General features: G+C 36.1%; 3 protein-coding genes across 8 annotated transcripts; 2 read left to right on the forward strand and 1 right to left on the reverse strand.

Annotated features, from left to right (window-relative positions):
- Nucleotides 1–1,481: 1,481 nt before the first annotated feature.
- On the forward strand, nt 1,482–12,400 carry LOC111808320. Of its 3 annotated transcripts, none has more exons than XM_023694237.1 (9): nt 1,482–1,769; nt 2,253–2,537; nt 2,613–2,672; nt 2,755–2,964; nt 3,276–3,394; nt 3,582–3,679; nt 4,719–4,843; nt 4,991–5,120; nt 12,033–12,400. In XM_023694237.1, the coding sequence occupies exons 1-9, from the start codon at nt 1,527–1,529 to the stop codon at nt 12,080–12,082; spliced, it is 1,320 nt and encodes a 439-aa protein (XP_023550005.1). In that variant the 5' UTR covers nt 1,482–1,526; the 3' UTR covers nt 12,083–12,400. The 3 variants fall into 3 exon arrangements, with proteins under 3 accessions (XP_023550005.1, XP_023550004.1, XP_023550006.1); XM_023694236.1 differs by lacking the exon at nt 12,033–12,400 and adding an exon at nt 7,994–8,101; XM_023694238.1 differs by lacking the exon at nt 12,033–12,400 and adding an exon at nt 5,779–5,881.
- LOC111808318 (phosphatidylinositol 4-phosphate 5-kinase 6-like) lies at nt 5,879–11,760 on the reverse strand. Of its 2 annotated transcripts, none has more exons than XM_023694231.1 (8): nt 10,213–11,713; nt 9,709–9,876; nt 8,197–8,362; nt 7,808–7,924; nt 7,544–7,737; nt 6,690–6,832; nt 6,532–6,592; nt 5,879–6,190 (listed from the first exon to the last, which is right to left on the reverse strand). In XM_023694231.1, exons 1-8 carry the CDS (start codon nt 11,304–11,306, stop codon nt 5,902–5,904), a joined length of 2,232 nt encoding a protein of 743 aa, XP_023549999.1. In that variant the 5' UTR covers nt 11,307–11,713; the 3' UTR covers nt 5,879–5,901. The 2 variants fall into 2 exon arrangements, with proteins under 2 accessions (XP_023549999.1, XP_023550000.1); XM_023694232.1 differs by having other exon boundaries at nt 6,076–6,190; nt 6,690–6,828; nt 10,213–11,760.
- A 6,921-nt stretch (nt 12,401–19,321) lies between the features above and the next one.
- On the forward strand, nt 19,322–20,728 carry LOC111809126 (protein JINGUBANG). 3 transcript variants are annotated; one of them, XM_023695485.1, is made up of 2 exons: nt 19,322–19,861; nt 20,105–20,728. In XM_023695485.1, exons 1-2 carry the CDS (start codon nt 19,396–19,398, stop codon nt 20,650–20,652), a joined length of 1,014 nt encoding a protein of 337 aa, XP_023551253.1. In that variant the 5' UTR covers nt 19,322–19,395; the 3' UTR covers nt 20,653–20,728. The 3 variants fall into 3 exon arrangements, with proteins under 3 accessions (XP_023551253.1, XP_023551254.1, XP_023551252.1); XM_023695486.1 differs by having other exon boundaries at nt 20,108–20,728; XM_023695484.1 differs by having other exon boundaries at nt 19,322–20,728.
- Nucleotides 20,729–21,592: the final 864 nt, after the last annotated feature.

The raw sequence follows: 21,592 nt of genomic DNA on the forward strand, positions 1-21,592 counted from the left end.
TCTACTTGTCTTTACGAGGTTATAACAACATGACTAGGTTAGAAACATGACTCTGATACCACTTGTTACAAATAAATATAACTCTATACATCTGTATAATTATATGATGTTGTCTGCTTTAGTTATAATTACTCTTAGATTCACCCAAAATATCTCGTACCATTATCCATGATATTCCCTTTATACATGAAACAAAGGACTTCGATTACATACCCAACCTATAGAATTGACGGTTTGTTTAGTTCGAGAAGTTGATTAATACATTAATTTAATTGGTCAAATCAATTCTCTAGAACCTCTTCGGTAGCTCTAATCTCATTTGTTTTGATGGACTTTATGTAAGCTCAACCTTGATTGATTTTGGATCCGTATGGACTTGATCTCAATCCTATTATCTTAAGTATAGAGTTGAATTATTTGAATTCAGGTGAATCCTTAGACTCGAGTTAGGTCAATCTTTAGACTTACGTTACATCAATCCTTAGACTCTACAAACCGCCACATGTCGTGATCCGATTAGAAGGAAGCCATTGATAAGATGTATAAATGACCCACCATTGGCAAAGAGGTGTCCTTGTAGGATTATATTAGCTTGTTTTTTTAATGGCATGTCAACCCTTTAAAGAGAAATTGAAACAGCCCATGTTAATTTTGGGCCTACAAATGGGCCTACAAATGGACCTACAAATGGGCCAGCATTGCAAAACTGCCCTATTTTAAGCTCCCTTATCCGAACAAGCCACGTGTAAAATGACCGTTATTTTTTCAATTTATTTTTTAAAATATGAAATTCAAATTTGTGTCTAGTCTCTATTTTAATGACATCGTTAACCTTAGAATTTTTTTTAAAGAATTAAAAACAATTATTAAGAAAATAATAGTTTCAATATATATTTTAAAAAAAATTAGAACTTTTTTCCTCTCCTCGTTGATCACCGACTCATCGAGGTAATGACTTAAATAGGCATATGTTAAAATTTAAATAAAGTCCTTAGACAAACCACTCAATTTATCGGGATTATAAAGTCTTTAAAAAACCTCTAAATATTTCGAGAATTGAAATCATCGATAGCACTCGACTCAAAGTCATTACTCGATATATTAAATCTAACAAACTTTGAGTCGTCCGTCAACTTGCTCCAGTAAAATCAGTTATAGTTTATAACAATAATGTCTGTCTCTATGTATTTTATTTTTTTTTTATAATTTAGTCGTTTACATCAAAATACTTTTAAGATCGATGGAATGAGGTTTTTTTTACAGGTCAATAAATTAATTATGAATAATATATATTTGAATATTTTTAAGATCCATGGATATTTTATCGTTGATTTAATTTAAACTTATTTAAAATGAGGGAAAGATTAATTAAGTAATTTAATTTTTTAATTTTTTTTTAATATTTATTATATTTTTTTTAATAAAAAAATGTCGATATTTTATCAATATTTTACGTTGATGGGGCCGGAAAGATATTTTATATCTCTGCAACACTGAACTTCTCTGCTTCTGGATTTCTAGTGACAATGGCTTCCTTCACTTCTGCTTCCTTGTGCATTCCAAGGCTGATTTCTTCTTCGAAACTCTCCAAATTCAATTTCTCTTCATCTTCATCTTCATCTTCATCTTCATCTTCATCCCCTTCCACCTCGCTGAGTTTTCGAGTGGTTTGTTCCGGTGGGTTTCGGCAGCCCGATGCTCCCAAGGATTTCCGCTTCCTTCTCCACGATGCTTTGGATTCTTCTGGAATTGACTCCACCTATGCTAAGGTAATTCATTCTTCTGTTTTCTCTTCTGGTTTGTTTACCGGCTGCTTTTGATTCAATTCACGTCCCTTATTTAGTTCGTCTTCAAGTTTTGAAACTTCAATGTGTTCTGCACTCTTTTCGGTAGAACTTGTTTTAGATAATGGAGCCTGTTTTAAGAGAAATTATGAGTGTGGTAATTTGCTCTTAAAACAAGCTAGATGCTAAAGATTAGAACTAGATTTACGAAGTTATTTGAATTTTCGTAGAGGAAGAATGAATGTTTATTGAACTTTCTTGGTCTTGGATCATGCAATAGGTCCAATTAGAACATTTAGAACACCATGATACTTATAATTTGTATGGTATTTAATGTAGAACTTCGGTAGTTTGATATTTTTGCTCTGTGCTTTGACAATGTTAACCTAACATGGTTAAGAAAAATGAAAGAACATTTTGCTGAAATTAGTCAAATAAATCTTATTTTGGTGGTCAATGACTATGCAGGAGGCTAGGAAGGGTTTCTTGACTCAGATTCATTATTTATCTAATATAGAGAGGGAAACCAGTATTAGCATTAATAGGTGTGTTGATTTGGCGAAAGCTGCTCTTTATATTGCAGCAGAGGATGATTCCTTGGTATCTCATTCATCTGTTCCTCTTCCGGTCGATGCATTTGTTCATAGAATAAATGACCTTTCCATGGGCTATTGTACTCACTACAAATCTTCATTCAATTTATCACCAGAAAGTTTATTGGAAAGTGTAGAGAGGTATTTGTACGTCATGAAGGTAAGATTTTCAAATTTGACAAACGTGTACCTTTGCTGTATATAAGTATAATGCTTTTCCCATTTCTGCCCATAGGGTTTCAGAAGAACCAGTTGTAAAGCTCAAACAGAACCACGAGCTCTATATCTTCACACGGTAAAAGATTATGCCCTTTATTTTCAATTTTGAGTCTATTGTTGTTCTTTTTTAATGGAAATGAATTATTGTTTGTTGTCAGGTCTTGACCCATCGTACAGGCTCAGCTGCACTACTGTCACTCATATACTCTGAGATTCTTAAAATGCTTCGTTTATGGAGCCTTCTGGATTTTGATGTTGAGATATATCATCCTCATGATGATTTTAGCCTCCCCACAGCCTATCATAAACTGAAAGGCAGGGAATCTGATCAACCACACATAATAACAACCCAAAGTCTCTTGGTGGAGGTAATTTCTCTTGGTCCTATCAAAGGTAGATAATTAAAAAGTTGAGGAGTTGTTGAAGATGTAGTTATTTTGTCTAACCAAGTCAACCAAAAAACAAATTGAATCATTAGTAAATCAAAGTTTCTTATTCACCTTATGGTAGCAATATTTGGCTGATGATGTTACGACTTACAAATTTTTGGGAGCTTCTAGATTTTCTACTAAGATGCTAAAATTAATGTCCTTTATAGCACAACAGAGTTATAATTATTATCTTTTCAATCTAGATAAGTTCTGATTTACTCTTTTTGTATGTGTGTTCTTGAATGCAGATTCTAAGCAATTTAAAGGAATCTTTTTGGCCTTTTCAACAAAATCAATCCAGAAGTTTATTCTTAAGGGCGGCTGATGTTGCTAACTGTAGTGATAGATCGAATGCAACTGAGGAAAGGTATTTCAACTATTTAAATCAGCAGGATAGCCTACTTTTAGAGAAATATGTACTTCCATCTAATCTTCTTGCATCATCAAAATCACCATTCAATTACTCTTTACATTGGTCACCCCCTCCCCTTCCAATTAGTGCTTGCCGATATGTGTATTAATATCACTGCTTCTTGCATTTTCATATTTTTCAGTGGCTTTCAGCTTGCGTCTGCAAAGGCTGCTCAACACAGGCTAGAACGTGGAGTTTGGACCAGTGTGCGTTATGGAGATATGAGGCGCGCATTATCCGGTAATCTACAATTCTCTCTTCGAGTTTGTTAGCTACAGTCTATTAAAAAAAACCTCCACCTAAAGGCCTTTTGAATACTTATAAATCCCTTTTTTATTTAAGAATGTGAAATTGAGGGATATCACAATTATTTGGTTATTTGAAGGACCAAGATTTATATCGGTTTTAGATGCACCAAACTGGTAGTATAAGGCTTGCTGGGGATAAACTGAGGAAACACAGCCTACTTCCTGGTATTCTCAAGCCTTGCTAGTCTCCCAATTGTTTTCCTGTCATGTAACTTCTAGCGTATAATGCAAACAAGAAGAAAATGAGGAAAGGTGAAGAATTTTGTTGGCCATATTAAATTGATGCCAGCATTGTGTTTATTTCTAACTGGATTTTTTTGAAGGATAGAGCTACTGATGTGATATCTCACGTCGGTTGGAGAGGGGAACGAAACATTCCTTATTAAGGGTGTGGAAACTTCTCCATAGCATACACGTTTTAAAAATCTTGAGAGGAAGCCCAAAAAGGAAAATCTAAAGAGGACAATTTCCGCTAGCGGTGGACTTGGGCTGTTACAAATGGTATCAGAGCCAGACACCGAGCGGTGTGTTAGGAGGATGCAGGATCCCCCTAGGGGGTGGATTGTGAGATCCCACGTCGGTTGGAAAGAGAACGAAGCATTCCTTATAAAGGTGTGGAAATCTCTTCCTAGAAAACACGTTTAAAAACCCTGAGGAGAAGCTCAAAAGAGAAAGTTCAAAGAGGACAATATTTGCTAGGACGTGCTGTTACAACTGAATGGAATCCCAAATAAACCTTAGCAAGCTAAATGTTGGTCCATTGGATCTCAGTACAAACCTCATTCTGTACCCCAATTAGGTCTCAAACTTCGCACATGGATTCTAAAAGCACGAACAGTTCTTTCTTTTCGTTTTAATTTTCTCTCATCCACATTAACACAAATATATTCCGTTCTCTTCTTAAGGAAAAAGGCTCTGTTACTTCTACCTTTACTTGATCTTTATCTGTAAGCTTAGTATTCCTCCTGCAGCATGTGAACGGCTTATCCTCCTTGACGTTGATCCAAAGGAATTGAGAGATTATAGCATTCTTCTCTACCATTGTGGCTTTTATGAGCAATCTCTGGAGTATTTGAAGTTGTATCAGGAAACAAAGGTACGTTCTATACATGCAAAATGAAAAAAAAAAAAAAAAAAAAAAAAAAAAAAAAAAANAAAAAAAAAAGAAGGAAAAGAATACATTTTATCATTTGAAACTTTAGTCAACCTTCAGTGAACTTATCACATTAGCCGACCACTGCAGAATTCCTCAAGTCCAACCGACACGCTAAGTTGCCAGGAGGAAGAAGCTGTGGATCACTTGATGAAACGCCTTGCACTTATTATGATGGAAGATGGTTGGAGCAGACCCACTTTTGCTCGAAAGTTCATTGGTAAGAACTCCGAACCATGGTAATCAACTCATCATGTACATTATGTTATACCTGGTCAGCTAAATCTCGGATGGTGCCAGTCAAAAGTGATCCATCATATAGAATAGTTCACTGAATACAGCTTGTATTGTTCATAACTTCAGATTCTGAAATCCTTAATTTGGCATTTGATAGAATTTGGCCCTTACTACACTATTCGACTAAATATTCATGTATGAACATTCTTGTAGGCTGCATATATATGTAATATAGTAAAGTTTTATTTCCTTCTATTTCATTGTTTCTCTTTATGTTTATTATAATTTTTTTTTCTTTTTCTGATGAGCCATTAATGGTATAAAGGGTACAATTGATAGTATATCAATTCGAACATAGTTGAGTCGAACGTATTAGTTAAAGAAAGTAAAGGTAATGTTTTCTCAAGAGACTACCACTTAGAAGAAAAATGGGTTTGAAAAGAATGGCTTGATCATTATATATATTGACTCTTATATCCTACGTAAACAGATGTACAAATTGTAAGTAGGAATTTTCTGTCTGTAACCTTAATATACAACTTAAACTAGAACAATGAATACTTGTATGACTATAGTTTTGAAAAAGAATGTATCAAACTTGGTTTGAAAAGATAGTCTGATAGACAAGCATAATCTGGCAGTGTAGAGCCAAAGATAGTCCTCTGCTGGAAATCCCATTACCATAGGACTCAAAGAGAACACCGAACCCTGGCTGTTGTCTGCTAGAAGTCGAAGAATATGGCCAAAATCAATACACTTTGCTCTCAAACGTCCTCTACGAAAACTTTGAAGACAAAATCACGAAACCGTTTCGAGTATTGCTTTGGATCCACAGCAGAAATCAACGTTGGATCATATTGCATTGATTTGTATGCATGTTCAAGCTTCTTGCTAATGTCATAGTCTTGTAGTATGTCAATTATTCCAAAGAAAAGTATAACATCATACCGCTCTCCTGTGGGTTCCCCAATCAGTTGATTTTCCGAATCACTTTTTCTAATGGTCTTTTCAGCCTTTGCTTCCATGTTAATGCCCAAACTTGTGGAAGCCCACCTGTACAATAATCACAATATAAACGCTGCTTTTAAGAGTTTTCTTTTATGTTCATGAGGTTCTTTCGCTCAAAATAACAAATATGAGATTATTGTAACAGTCCAAACCGACCGCTAGCAGATATTATCCTCTTTGGACTTTTCCTTCCGGACTTCCCCTCAAGGTTTTCAAAACGTGTCTGCTAGGGAGAGGTTTCCACATCCTTATAAAGAATGTTTCGTTCTCCTCTCCAACCGACGTGGGATATCACATAAACTTTTATGCAAGTTGAGAACCATAGAGTTGAACATATTATCATTGAAATTCCCAGATATGTTACAATTTCGATGGTCTTTTCGTACCTTGAAGTGGCCATTCTCGGTATGCATGAATCTAAACCTAAACCATCATGGTCTCCATTTCCTGTGAAAGAGATTAAAAGAGAGAATTACATAACCATTAGGTGGTAACGAATGGCTTGAGCTATGGAAAGAAAGATAAATATAAGACAAGAACTGACCAACGGGAGTACAGTTTCCAGACTGATGACCATTAGGCGTGACCGATTCCTGCTGCGAAGTTTCTCGAAAGTGAAGACCGACCAACATACTATAATCCATAATTCTCTCCTGTTCAAGAAAGTCGCAATCCTTGTCGACCTGACTGCATAAATGAAATTCGGAACTTATAATTGTGGGAGAAAAGTAAGGAAGTTTGTCGTTGATGTCTATTGGAAGCACCCTAACCTTACAAGAACATACGAAACAAGAACCCGAAACAATTTAAGAAAATGAAAGATAGCACTCTTAAACTCATTGTAACATAGTATCATGTATGATCTATAGCCAGAAACCAGGGCCGAACAGTCAATCATATGGTTATAAACCAAACAACAATCCATTACGTCGATTTTAACGATTTCCAAACAAATTAGATCCTAAAGCACATCCCAATTGCCAACAGTCTCAAGAGGCTGATAGGATCTCAAGCCATTTTGAGAACATGGGTAGTGATTCATTACTGATCAAATAGACCCCAACACAAGATGTACACATTAGGATCTCAAGTCATCATCGTGAAGATATCTCACTAAACCAGTCTACATGCACATTTTATGGCATAATCAAGAGAAAAGTGCAATTTCCAAAATACAAATAGGTTAGTCAAGTTGATTTAAGAACCATTTTTCTAAACAAGTTTGAAGCAAATTCATTGATTGAGTTCACAATTTTTCTTGCTCTTCCACCAGTTCACATCCTAGCTGAAAATATTATGTGATAGGCAACAGGATCAAAGGATCACAGAAAGAATAACTAGCAACCAAATGTTTGATGACAAATACGCTAAGTGAAGAGAAAGAACCAATAGATTTACCTGCAAAATTCGTTAAACCAAGCATTTTGCAACCGAAATATATAATTTAAATCAAGATCTTTAAGGGTTGTTGTTGCATCTATTTCTGACTCTGGCTTATCAGTTGTTCGACCAAGGGAAGAACCTTTCAAGTCGAATCGCCTGTGAATAGCATGCTCCGAACAAAACAGATTCCCCATAATGACAAACCGCACCTGTAATTTCAAGACTGTCAAATGAAAGTAACTTGAGCTTCAAAATGATGTTAAAAATTTCCCTCATTACCTTTTTCTGAGTAGTGCCTGTTAATTTCACACAATGAAGACCATAGAATTTGGTAACCAGAGTGTTCTTGAAGTCTTGAACGTGCTTATAGTAGGCTGGTAACATACGTATGAGAACCTGCAATGTATTGTAGTACAAGTTTTAATTCTAGACATGTAACATGCATAGCATAGCATGTCTTTTCAGATTTTGCAGCCTCAGATACAACTATGTCAGTGGAAGCAGCAAGCTGGATCAAACAACATTTGAAAAAGAAGATATGAAAAAAGAAAGAAAATTCAGGGAAAACAAGATGAGGAATAGACTAGAGAAACTATATTCTGTTCTCCTTGCAAGATTCAGCTTTACTTAGTAAGGAATTTGATGCAACAAGGACAAGGAAAACTCACTTTTACTTCAGCCTTTCTCATGGTTTTGATCATGTAGCGGTCATCATGGGTTAAGTAAAAGAAGCTTCCACTTTTTCCAGGGGAGGAAAGTTCCCGCAGGGCATCGTTCCCACATATCGATAACATGTAATCCGCTGGATCGACGTTGAACAACTTCCTTAGAGTCCTAAATATGGATATAATGATCCGTGAGGCTCTGCACTATTTCATTCCATTTGTAATAGTGAAGTGGAACATGTATGTATATTTTCTACAAAGAAAAGTTATTTGATCAAGATAGGAGTTTAGAGTATTGTTCTGCTGTAAAGGAATTATCATCCTTTGGTTGAGGATCCTTTTTACTTAAAAATCCCTGGTTTCCTGGTAGAACCCCATTCCGCCCAAATTGTTGCGAAACCGGCAAAAATCAGTGGTTTTTTGCACATTCTAATTATGAGAAAGGTCCGAGCGTATTTGATAGCAACCTCAAACATCTTAGGTTATCATAAATTATGTTGGCATATGATATAGTTGAATAAGAAGATAATTAATGTAACAGCCCAAGCCCACCGCTAGGAGATATTGTGTGCTTTGGCCCATTATGTATCATCGTCAACCTCAGGTTTTAAAACACGTGTACTAGGGTTTCCACTAAAGAATACTTTGTTCCCCTCTCTAATTGATGTGAGATCTCACAATCCACCCCCCATGGGTACCCAACGTCCTCGCTGGCACACCGCTCAGTATCTAGCTCTGATATCATTTGTAACAGCTCAAGCCCACTGCTAGCAAATATTTTCTACTTTGGTCCATTACGTATCGCCATTAGCCTCAGGTTTTAAAACGTGTCTACTAGGGAGAGGTTTTTAACGTGTCTACTAGGGAGAGGTTTTCACACCCTTATAAGGAATGGTTTGTTCCCCTCTCCAAACGATGTAGTATCTCACAATCCACCCCCTTGGGGACCCAGGGTCCTCGCTGGCACACATCTCGGTGTCTAGCTCTGATACCATTTGTAACAGTCCAAGCCCACCGCTAGCAGATATTGTTTGCTTTGGCCCGGTACATATTGCCGTCAGCCTCAAGTTTTAAAAAGCGTCTACTAGGAAAAGGTTTCCACACCCTTACAATGAATGTTTTGTTCCCCTCTCCAACCAATGTGGGATCTCAAAATCCACCCTCCCTTAGGGACCCCGCGTCCTCGCTAGCACACCTTTCAGTGTCTGGCTCTGACACCATTTGTAACATTACAACCCCACCACTAGTAGATATTGTCCGCTTTGGCCCATTACGTATCACGGTCAGCCTCATATTTTAAAACACGTCTACTAGGGAGAGGTTTCCACACCCTTATAAGAAATGTTTTGTTCCCCTCTCCAACCAATATTAGATCTCAAAATTAACCTTCTATCTCAAATAATAGAGCTATAGAAGTTGCACAAAGCCATTTCCTAGATAACCCACCCAAGAAACAAATGATCATTGCAAAGAAATACGACAGTGATATTCAGAAGTTCTTATTTAATGGCTGACCTGAATACAACTGGGCAGTAATCCTTCCATCTGAAGTCACAGGATTGATGAGGAGGAGTGTACTTAGACCCTTCTGGTGGAAATTTCGTCCAAATCTTTTCCTTTGGATCAAATGCTGAAGCTTTCAAGTCAAACGAAGAGGCAGGAGCAGGCCTTCCAACAGAATGTCTGTCCAGATAAACAAGAACAATATGGGACAGACACAAATAAAATCTCATAACCTTGCTATCTTTACTTAAACTTGTCCCCAAATCATGTCAATGGTTTCACTACTTAACTTTGGAGGAAATCAAAGAGTTCCAAAGTTATCAGTTTCGAAGATACTCAGTTTGAAATGCATATCAGATATGGCTATAATAGATATCACCAGAAATGATCATTCCATAATAGATAGCTACAAACACTTGGAACTTAGAAGCTTAGTGATGCAATCCAAAGCAAGGATCAAATGAGGAAAAGGAAATATAGAACCAAAATGAAAAATGATACCATTTGATGATATACCTGATGCCCAGCTGCAGATTTAGCATAAGTTCATAGTTCTTATGGCCTTTAGATATTGTAACACCTTGACCTCCCTTCAACTGTACTCTGGTCTGCTGTTGTTGTGCATCTCCTTTGGCATCTAGCTCCAGAACATGAATATCAAGGGATCTTTCCAGTTCAGCTCTTACAATATCATCCTTACCTCCATCAACATCGGATTCAAAACTATGGGAATCAATTGAATCTCTCTGCAACAAATCTGCTCCTGCCTGGTGCACCGACTTCTCAGAAGGATATAATGAAATCCTTTCACATGGATATATCTTGCAATCACTCAAATCTACATCAAACACCTCATGAGGATCCCAATCCAAATTGTTATCCGTAGACCCAGATGGATAATAAGTCCCAGAATGTTCTTTAGGATTCTTACTCCAAATCCCAACATAGAAGCTCCCATCAGACCATCTGAATGTCCCATTTCCTTTAGGAAACCCATCTTCCCAATACCCATCATACCGCTTTCCATTGCTCCAAATCATTGTCCCATTGCCATTGATCTTCCCATTCCTCCATTTCCCAATGTAATGATTCCCATTCCGCCATTGATACCGGCCATGCCCATTCTGCGAACCACGACGCCATTCACCGTCGTAGTAATCGCCATTAAGAAAGCTCTTAATCCCTTGTCCATGCTTCAAATTCATAACCCAATTACCTCTAAATGTATCCCCTGAACTACCCGTGTACGTGCCCTTACCATCCATAAAACCCACCTTGAAATCGCCCTCATAGGTAGCGCCGGATGGCCAGCTGAACCTTCCGATGCCATTTGGCTTCCCTTTACTCCAATCGCCGACGTACATACACCCATCTGTCCATAGGTACTTTCCATGGCCATCGGGAAGCTCCTCGAGCCATTGGCCGGCATAGAAATCGCCATTGGAGAGGATCTTCTCGGCATGGTAGGTGGTGGGGCCTGGTTCATCGTCCGTTGGCACCACAGACATTGTTGTAAATATGGTTCTCGTCTTCTTCCTTTCAAGGGTTTGTGATGATTTTGGAAATGAAACTCCCCAGGCCCTCACAATGAAACTCAATTCTCTGCTCATTCTTCTCCCTCTTTCTCTAATTCATTCCCACCACCACCCCCACCCCCACATTCTTCCTGCATATTCAAGATTTGATGATGACAACAGAAACCCAGAAATGAAGAACAGGCTTCCTTTTCTGTGTGTTTCTTCTTGAATGCCTCAAGAACTAGAGAAATCAGTGGTTGTGAAACTGACCCAGATAGTGAAAAACGAAAACAAGAATATGAATTTGTGTTGGTTGGATTAGGATATATTTCAGAATTTGAAAATGAGAGCAGGATTTGGAATGGCAGGGAAAAACAGAGTTGCAGTAGCTACCAATTTCCCTCTCTTCCTTCTCTCTCTCTGTGTTAGTTGGGTTTGAACGTAGAGGTTCCACACTTTTTACTCTCATTCCGCACTTCGCTCCTAAAACTGCTAACAGAACCAGACGATTAAGGGGAGAAACAAGAATGTTGATGATGATGCAATTGTTTACCATTTTTAGTCTCTTTTTTTCTTTTTTTTCCTTTTCTTCTCATTCAAAATCATTATTAAATTAGTCTTCCTTTTCTTTATTATTACTAAAAATTTGGCTTAAATTTTGTTTTGAATTTCAACCAAAACTTTGATGTTCTTCTATTTGGATCTTTGAATTTTCAACTTTTTCTTTTTTGTCATGATATTTTATATGTAATGAATATTTTGAGCGTTCTAGAACTAAAATAGAAATATTCAAATGTTTAGATTCTTTTTATCTTACAGGTAATGTAAGGACCAATTCGGCACATGATAGCACCGACATTCTCATATAATGTGGTCACGTTATTTACTTCGACATTCTCATATAATGTGGTCACTTTATTTACTTCTTACTTTGAAGAGGGAAAGGCTGTCTCTATAAACCAAACCCAGTCATTTAATGATGAGGAGGAGGCAGTGGTGTGTGCAGTGAGTTGTCTCAGGTGCACAAGAGATGGTGGTGATGGGCTGGACATTGTCTGCGTGCCTCTCACATGGGGCTTTCTTTTCTTGTATTCGCCCTGCATTTAAGGATCATTTTTCCTTCCATTTCTCATTGTCTATCAATTCTTTTTCCTTTTTTTTATGTCATTGGACAACTTTTACGACAATTACGTCCGTCTCGGTTAGATGCTAACCCTACGATTCAACATGTTGTTGAACTAAAAAAATTAAGGTCTAAACATAAACGGTGAATTTGGGATGACTTTCTATAACCCCAAGTCTACTGCTAACAGATATTATCTACTTTGTCAGACTCATAGTTTTAAAACTGTGTTCAACAGAGGTTTCTACACCATTATAATGAATTTTTTCTTTTTTTTTTCTTTTCGGCTCGATCTCATACTTTCTTTTTTAGGGATATGTAAAAAAGAATATTCATATTTACAAGGTAAAAATATAATTTTTTTTAATATAGCAAACGGGTTATGAAGTTTTAAACATCGGACATCAAACGAAGGAGTAAGTAATTCTCGGAAACAAACAAAAACATTATTAATTTATATAAAATTATGATGTCATTTTCATACACCACCATTTTTTGTTCTCACACATTTTCTAAACAAAAATCGTATTTCCAAATATTTTAAACAAAACATCGAATCAAACGAGAGTAATTCATAGGGGTAAAATTCGATCAACTTAACCTTAACATTGTCTGTACTGTTTGAATTGGGTTAAACCTTTTACTTTTATTAAAAATGAAAATTTGAATAAATAATCCCAACTATGTGAATATCTGAAAAAAAATTTATAATCGGGTTGGGTTGGGCTAGGTTGTGTTCATTATTTAATAATGGTCGTTTAGGTTGAAAAAATTTACAAACCGAACGATTGAATTTAGTCTAAAAAAATGTCCAAACGCAACCAAACCTGACCCAGGAACACCCCCTATTCATACCTTTTTTTTTCTTTTTTTACTCTCGATCGTAAAATAAATTAGCCTTAATCACATATTTAGTCGTTTGAGTTACGTTTTCTTAGTTCAAAAACACAACATAAGTGAGAACAAGTTAGATTCAAATCTCTAATCTCTTGAACGATCTCATTAAGCTATATATACTTAAATTGGATAAAATATAGATAAAACGACCCGAGTCAATTATAGAAATCAACAATAAATTCATAAACAGAAATGTGTAATATTTCTATTTTGATTTTTCACGAGCTAATCTTCATATTCCACATCGAAACTTCTACAAAATGACGAAAATACCCTTATAATCTTTTAACATGTCAATATCACATAAAAATATCAATAAAAATGTCAACGAAAATTTAATACGTCGAAGACGAGTGGAGCCCATATAATTTTTGGTGCCTCTCGTCGAGGAACACTTGTAATGAGTTGGTGGGACCGGTTCGAAATTAGGGTTTTGGAAGGCAATGGGAGGTGTGTTGTGTTCCAATATATGGCTTCAAAGGGAACAAATAAAAACCCTAAAATTTTGAACTCATTCAATTAAGTTTCTCATGTCCTCTATTGTCCCCTTTTTGGGTGTTTTTTCCCACTTAAATTCAATGCCCCTTTTGTCTCTAATTTGGTAGCCAAAGTGTGTAATACCCTTTTTCGATCTACGGTTTCACAACAATATATATTTGGATTCTTTCGGGAAATGAAGTGGTAAAGTTTATGACGTGATGTGACATGACGTGACACGATAATTATAATGTTGGAATAGATGAATATGCTTGAAAGCTTGAAATTATGTCTTTTTATGTGAAATCGTACGTCCGTTGGAGAGCGGGACGAGTCATTCCTTATAAAGGTATGAAAATCTCTCTCTAGTAGACACGTTTTAAAATCGTGAGACTAACAGTAATATGTAATGGGCTAAAGTGGACAATATCTACTAGTAGTGGGCTTGAGCTGTTACAAATGGTATCAGAGCTAGACACCGAGCGATGTGCCAGCGATGACACTGAGCCCCCAAGGGGGTGGATTGTGAGATCTCACATCAATTGGAGAGGGGAACGAAGCATTCCTCATAAAGGTATGAAAATCTCTTTCTAGTAAACGCGTATTAAAATCATGAGGCTGTAATGGACCAAAACGAACAATATTTACTAGCAATGGGCTCGAACTGTTACAAATGGTATCAAAGCCAAACACCGAGCGATGTGCTAGTGAGAATGCTGGGCCCACAAGGGTGGATTGTCATATCCAGGCGGTTAGATAGGGGATGAAGCATTCCTTATAAGGGTATAGAAACCTATAAGTAGATACGTTTTAAAATTGTGAGGCTAACAACGATACATAAGGGGTCAAAGCGGACATATCTACTAGTAATTAAGCGTTTTTTTTTTCACTTGAAAAGATGTTCATTAAATAATTCAAAAGTAATTTTGAAAGTACCAGAAAACGCTTCGAAATTTTAAAAGTAATGATTTTAATAAAAAGTATTTTGATCGTAAGTGTTATTGTATCATTAATGTTCGATTCCACCATGCTTAAAGTCAGTACTTAAACCGAATTGATGTCTCGAGCTAAATTTAGAAGAGGGAGGTCACATACCTCAACTCGATTGGCTATGATCCTCTTGGAGAAGTCGGTCTTCTCATCAGCTCGACCCCAATGGTCAGTAGCATGCCAAATGGGCCCGCAGACAAGGTCGTTCTCATCTCATAACACATATCATATGAATCGTATTAAGTAATCAAATTTATGTTAACCTAACCCTTGAAAACTTCAACAAAGAGACCAAATGGCAATACAAAATAGCCTTTGTATTAAAGAGTTAAAATATAAACAAACAAACACTTAAAACCAAATGAAATGACATTTAAATACATATTCCAAATGCATATTAAACATTGCTATTGCTACAAATATATATATATATATATATATATTTTCTTTTTTTAATATATATATTAATGTTTTTGTTAAACTAAAGAAATATTTTATAAAATATTAAAAATATCGACAAAATATCACTAATACGAACATAAATATTAAAATAAATTCTACAACAAAAAAGCTCCGCGTCGAATTTCAGCCCTTGAGAATTGGCCACGAGGCAACAGCCTCTGACGCCCCACACCATTGCGGCTCGAGGGGTCTTGCCCATCAGCCTACTTTGCCAAGAGGTGGGGCAGGTTCCTCCTCTTTATATATTACATAAGCCTTCAATCAAGTGGATAACCTCGAAACGCGAACTCAGCCAAATAATCTGTTAATTCACACCCACTAAAAAATTCTTCTGATATTAGCGATGAGGCGTGACTTATGAATGTTTGATATTTTAGTTATTAATATAACATGTACCGTAGATAAGTAAAATTTTTAAATTTATTAAAAAAATAACTCGACAACCCAATCCAACCAACCCGAAATTTTGAATTGCTTCAAAATATTTTCACAATCCGACCCAATTTTATGTCTAATAAATCTTTGAAAATTCAAATTTTGTAGAAATTAAATTGATTAATAACCCTAACAAAACTCTCCAGTTTTAATTTTATATCTAATAGATCAGTAAATTTTTATGAAAAAAAAAAAAAATTAAAATTGAAGCACACAAAATTTTAAAGACCAATTTAACACCGCACGCTCGAAACTCAACAACATAATTTATAATTTTTATTACTATAAAATCGAGACATCGATATTTTCCCGTCATTGATTTAAAAAAAAAGGTTAAATAATCACAAACTATGTTGAAAATCAAAGGTGTTAGGGCAAGTGGGGATTGACAAATGAGGACAAAGTGGGGAATAATTGGGAGCCTAACTTTATTGCATTTTATGGATTTGGTAAACCTTTTTTAATCATTCTTTTATCTCTTTTTGGTATCTTCATGTCATGTTATTGCTTTTATTTAGTAATCAATCAATCAAATCAAAATCCAATTCCCGATTCCCGATTCCGCTAATATAAATATTCAAATACCTCTATAATCTATACGTCTTTTTTGTAATAGATATTATAAAATTGAGACGTCACCAGGATTATAACCTATGATTTTTAAATGTAGTTAGTAATGTTTTTTTATAGCTATCTTTTGGTTGGACGACTTATACGAAAATGATCGTTTTACTATAGCACTGACACGAAAATTTAAGCATAGATGTAACGAACTATGAGATCTCATGATTTGTTATAAGGGTGTGGAAATCTTTCCCTAATAGACGTGTTTTAAAAAATCATGAGACTTTGACGGCGATACGTAACGAGCCAAAGTAGACAATAACTACTGGCGATGGGTTTAGGCTGTTACATGACTCATGTTCAAAGATTTGGATCAGAATTCAAACGTATAAGAGTGAAGATTATTCCAATGCTTAACTTAGTTCTTATGAATGAGTCACAGAAAATGAAGGTGTACCTTTTTAGTATTGATAGTAACTTTCAATTATTTTAAATTTTTCTTATATATATCATATTCTTAGGATTGGTCGGTCTCGTTCTAATTTTGCTCATTTTACAATTTTTTTTTTACACAATTTATGACAAAGAATTCAAAGAGGAATTAATACATTTTGTAGTTAGAGAATTAGGGCCATTGTGTTGTTAGTTTTGGGCCAAAATTTCAACATTATTTGAATTTTTTCAGTCTATTTGTAGTTCATAAGACTAGGAATTTTTATATGCTACATAGGATTAGGAAACTTAGCTATATAAAGTTTTATTATGTTAATCTTCAAATATCTAATAATTAATTAATCGACTCCGTTCATGTTTTTCTTTCGAGTCTAGCTAAGGGATACAAATATTCAGTTGCATGCTCGAAGTAAATTGCTTTTCCGGTGTTTTTTATTCTTGAACTTAAAAAAAATCGTTCGATTATTCTAATAGTTTTGATGAGACAAACACTATGTATCTAATGTAACCGTTAATGTTGATTCACAAGTTGAGCGTGAGGTCGTTTATGGATAAGCTTATGAGTGTTTGTCGGGTCGGATTTAGACATTTGTTTAGATCCAACTCTATTATTCGAGTGGTAAATTTTTTCGATTCAAATAACCTTATTAAATAATGAGTCCAACCTTTTTTTTTTTTGGATTGGGTTGGATTCTTCATCATTTATTCAAATTTTTTATTTTAGTTCTACCGTTTTAGAGGAACCAACATACTAACCCAATTTATAAAATTTTATTTATTTAAATACAATTGTATGGGTTGGATTAATTAAGTTTTTTTGGATCATCGAATATTTTGAACCCCACGTACCTTAAATAAATTTAAATTTCACGTTCATTTAATTTTCTTAGAACAAGTTTTAGTAAAGATGCAACATATCAAAAGGATCTGTGTCAAAAGGATTTGTGCTCGTTTGTCGGGGTAGCCTTCAATCTTGTAAACAGTTCTAGTTAATGTGGTCATGTTGCATAGTATGCAAGAAAATGTTGATCAAACCAGAATTTCGAATCTTACACATGATGACATTGCAATATCGAATCAGAATTTCGAATCTTACACATGATGACATTGCAATATCAAACCAGAATTTCGAATCTTAAGCATGATGACATTGCAATATCGAACCAGAATTTCTAATCTTAAGAATGATGACATTGCAAAATCTGAATTCTGAACCACATGAAATTATTCATAATTTACAATAAATCAAATGGACCCGTAGATTCAGGTTCAAATCTTCCTATCTATGCTAAATAAATTTTAAAAAAAAAAATCTAAATATTAAATTAAATTAAATATATTTCAATTCTTAATTGGTACAGGTATTTAGAATTATTTTCTTCCGACATTAAACCAATGGTAAACTCCATTCAAATATCAAAAATATATTTTGTTCTTCCGAAAAAAAAAACGTAATCATTTGCAGTAACGATTATCATTGAGAATAATTTTGATAAACAAAATATTAAAAATATTATTGATTGCATAATCGTTACCAAATTATGATTAATTTCTTTCTCTGGAGAAATACTTACCTAAATCGGAATTCAGCATCGGCTAGGGCGAGATATCTTTATATTCAATTTGCAGTTCATCGATCCACTCCGTCGCTACAACCACCGCCGGAAAGATCGAATAAAACAGAGCAAAGAAAAATAACAGAGTAACAGCAAGAGATAGTTCGATTACCACCACGAATCAGGCCTCTGTGGCGAGAATTTCGGCGAAGAGAATCAGAGAGCGACGACTTTGATCGCCGGCTGAGATCCACCGCCGTCGCGATCGATTAAGGCATAGTGTTCTGAAGAGCCGATGACTGCGGAATCGATCCTGAAATCTGCGGAAATGTGGAATGAGAGAATGGCGGAAGTCGATGAGTATTCTGTTTGTGGCGGTGCAAAATGAAGGTTGGGAGCTTTCTTTCTTTTTATATTTTTATAACAATTATTTTTAAAAAATGTCGATCAAAAAACTTAAATTAAATAATTATTTTTATTATAAATTATAAATTATCGATTTAAAAATAATTAAAACTGGTGAGTCCACGTTTGTTGGTTGGGGAGGAGAATGAAACATTCTTTATAAACATGTGAAAACCTCGTCTAGATGCATTTTAAAAATATTGAAGACAACATTTGTTAGCAGTGGGTTTGAGCAATTACAAATTGTGTCAAAGCCCAACACGCAATGTGCCAAGTGATGTACCAGTGAGGAAGGTGGACATGACACGGTGTGCGGGGAGATGTACCAGGTGGAGGGTGGACACGACGCGGTGTGTGTGGGGTGACGTACTAGGAGGAGGGTGGACACAACGCGGTGTGTGTGGGGTGATGTACCAGGAGGAGGGTGGACACAACGCGGTGTGCAGAGTTGATGTACCAAGAGGAGGGTGGACACGAGGCGGTGTGCTAGAAAGGACCCGGGTCAAACAATTGTAATGAGAACCTTACGTTAAATAAATTAATCAAAAAATAATTTTTTTTTATAAAAAAAAACCCTAAATAAATTCATTAAAAAAAGAAAAAAGAACTCAAAAGCTCGAATTTTAAGTGGCCCACAGAGAGCTCTTCTATGAACAACCAAAAGTATCCGTTGCACCGACCCTTCTTCAGTTCCACTTTTCTCCAAATTTAATTCAATAAACAAACGAGCGAGCGAACCCCAATTCTTCACTCCTCGCAACGGATTCAAAGATTCCCCTTCTCCTCCGCTCCCCCTTTTCTTTCCCTCTCTTTCTCTTCAATGGATCCTTTTGTAGCAGAAGCAGCGACGCCATTGTTGCATTCAACAAGCTCCGACACCAGCAGTGACGCCGACGACAACACTCCGGCGCCCTCCTACACCTTCGATTTGAAACAAATCGGATTCCGCTGCGATTTCCTTTCCAAATCCCCATCTGGGTATTGCCCGTATCGGCAACTGGCGGTTCTCTCCGGCCACATCGGCTCTGTTTCTTGCTTAGCAATGTGCGGCGAGTTCATTTTAAGTGCATCGCAAGGAAAAGACATAATCGTATGGCAACAGCCGGATTTAAGGGTTTTCACCCGATTCGGCCATGGTGAAGGATCTGTAAAGGCAGTGGTCACCGTAGGAAGCAAGGTTTTCACCGCTCATCAAGACGGAAAAATCAGAGTCTGGAAGGTTTCACGGCGGTCGGAGAACAATTTCCGCTTGGTAAACACACTCCCAACAGCGAAAGATTATTTGGGTAAGTTCATGAAACAAAAAAACTATGTTCAAACAAGAAGACACCATAAAATCCTCTGGATTGAACACGCTGATACCATTTCTTGTTTAGCAGTTCATAATGGATTGATTTACTCTGGTTCTTGGGATAAAACCCTAAAAATTTGGAGGGTTTCTGATTTAAAATGCTTGGAATCCATTAAAGCTCATGATGATGCGATTAATGGGATTGTTATCTGTAATGGGATTGTTTATTCCGCTTCAGCAGATGGGAAAATCAAAGCATGGGGAAGAAAAAAACAAGAAGAAGAACAAGAACAAGAACAGGAAGAAACCCATTGTTTATTAGGGATTTTAGAGGGTCATAAGGATGAATCGATGAACTGTGTGGTGGTTTCCGGCGACGGGAAGTGGGTATATGGGGGAATTTCAGATGGGTTCTTGATGGGTTGGGAAAAAACAGGGGAATCGGTGAGCTGTTGGAAGGTGGTTTGGGAGAGAAGGGCTCATAAAATGGCGGTGCTGTGTGTGTGTTTGATGGGGGAGTTTTTGTGCAGTGGATCGGCGGATAAGAGCATAGGGATTTGGAGAAGAGAAGCGTTTGGAAGGCTGTGTAAAGTTGGGGTGATAAATGGGCATGACGGACCAATTAAATGCTTACAGGTGGCGCCAAATGGTGTGGGTGAGGGATTCTTGTTGTACAGTGGTAGCCTTGATAGAAGCTTGAGGGTTTGGTGGGTTTCCAAAGCTTCCGCCATGGGAGTTGGAGCTTTAGTTGCAGAGGATTCAAAGAAGGCTGTCGTCTCCTTCTGAGCTAAGTCTTTGATGAAGCATTGATTGGTTCTTTTATTCAACCCTTCATTGCTTCATCAAATTTCTATGTTTTTTTTTTTTTTTTTTTTTTTTNATATTCAATATTTAATGTTGTATATGATGTTTTATTAAAAAAAAATTGAGATTTTAGGGACTTATTATACATTTTATTAACTTTAGAGACGACACCCGAGTAAAAGAGGGGTACATAAATGAACTGAGTACATATCTAAATGAGAGCAATCATGAAGATAAGATGACTAAGAAATGAGTAGAAGAATTGAAAGTCAGTACTTATTCCAACGAGGTATACCTTCCTTTTCGATGACTCAATCCTAAGAATTTCATAGTTAAGCGTGTTTTATTTGGAGCAATTATAGGATGTCCTCCTATGAATTTTCCTGTGATGTATGTGATTGAAGACAAAATATGTTGGAATGACTCGTATTGATCAGTGGAGATAGTCTTCACTCTAATAAGCAAGGAGTAGATAAGATAACGTGACTATGTCGTAGGGATAGTCTTCACTTGAAATCTCGCGTTTTTATTTATTTATTTTACTCGACTCTTAATTCTAATACAATCAACTAAATATAGAAACGTCAGCTCATTGTGACAATTAACCGCTTAATAACATGAGAATAATTAAATTAATTATCAATTATTTGGTGTAAAATATTTGGTGTACCAATATATTTATTAATTTAGACTAACATTTTTTATAATACTAAAATTAAAATAATATTTTAACATAAAAATAAATAAAAAGATAAAAATGAAGGCAAGTTTGGCTTGTGGAATCCGCAGGCGGTCAACCGACGAGAGTCTTAATCCAAAGTGGGGGAGCGCTGGTGAATAATTAACCACCGAAAGCCCAATTGGAACCCACTTTATGGAGCCATCTTTGACCAACTCTTCATGTTTAAGCATACAATGGTCC

Source organism: Cucurbita pepo, chromosome LG13 (assembly GCF_002806865.2).
Source record: "Cucurbita pepo subsp. pepo cultivar mu-cu-16 chromosome LG13, ASM280686v2, whole genome shotgun sequence".
Lineage (NCBI taxonomy): Eukaryota > Viridiplantae > Streptophyta > Magnoliopsida > Cucurbitales > Cucurbitaceae > Cucurbita > Cucurbita pepo.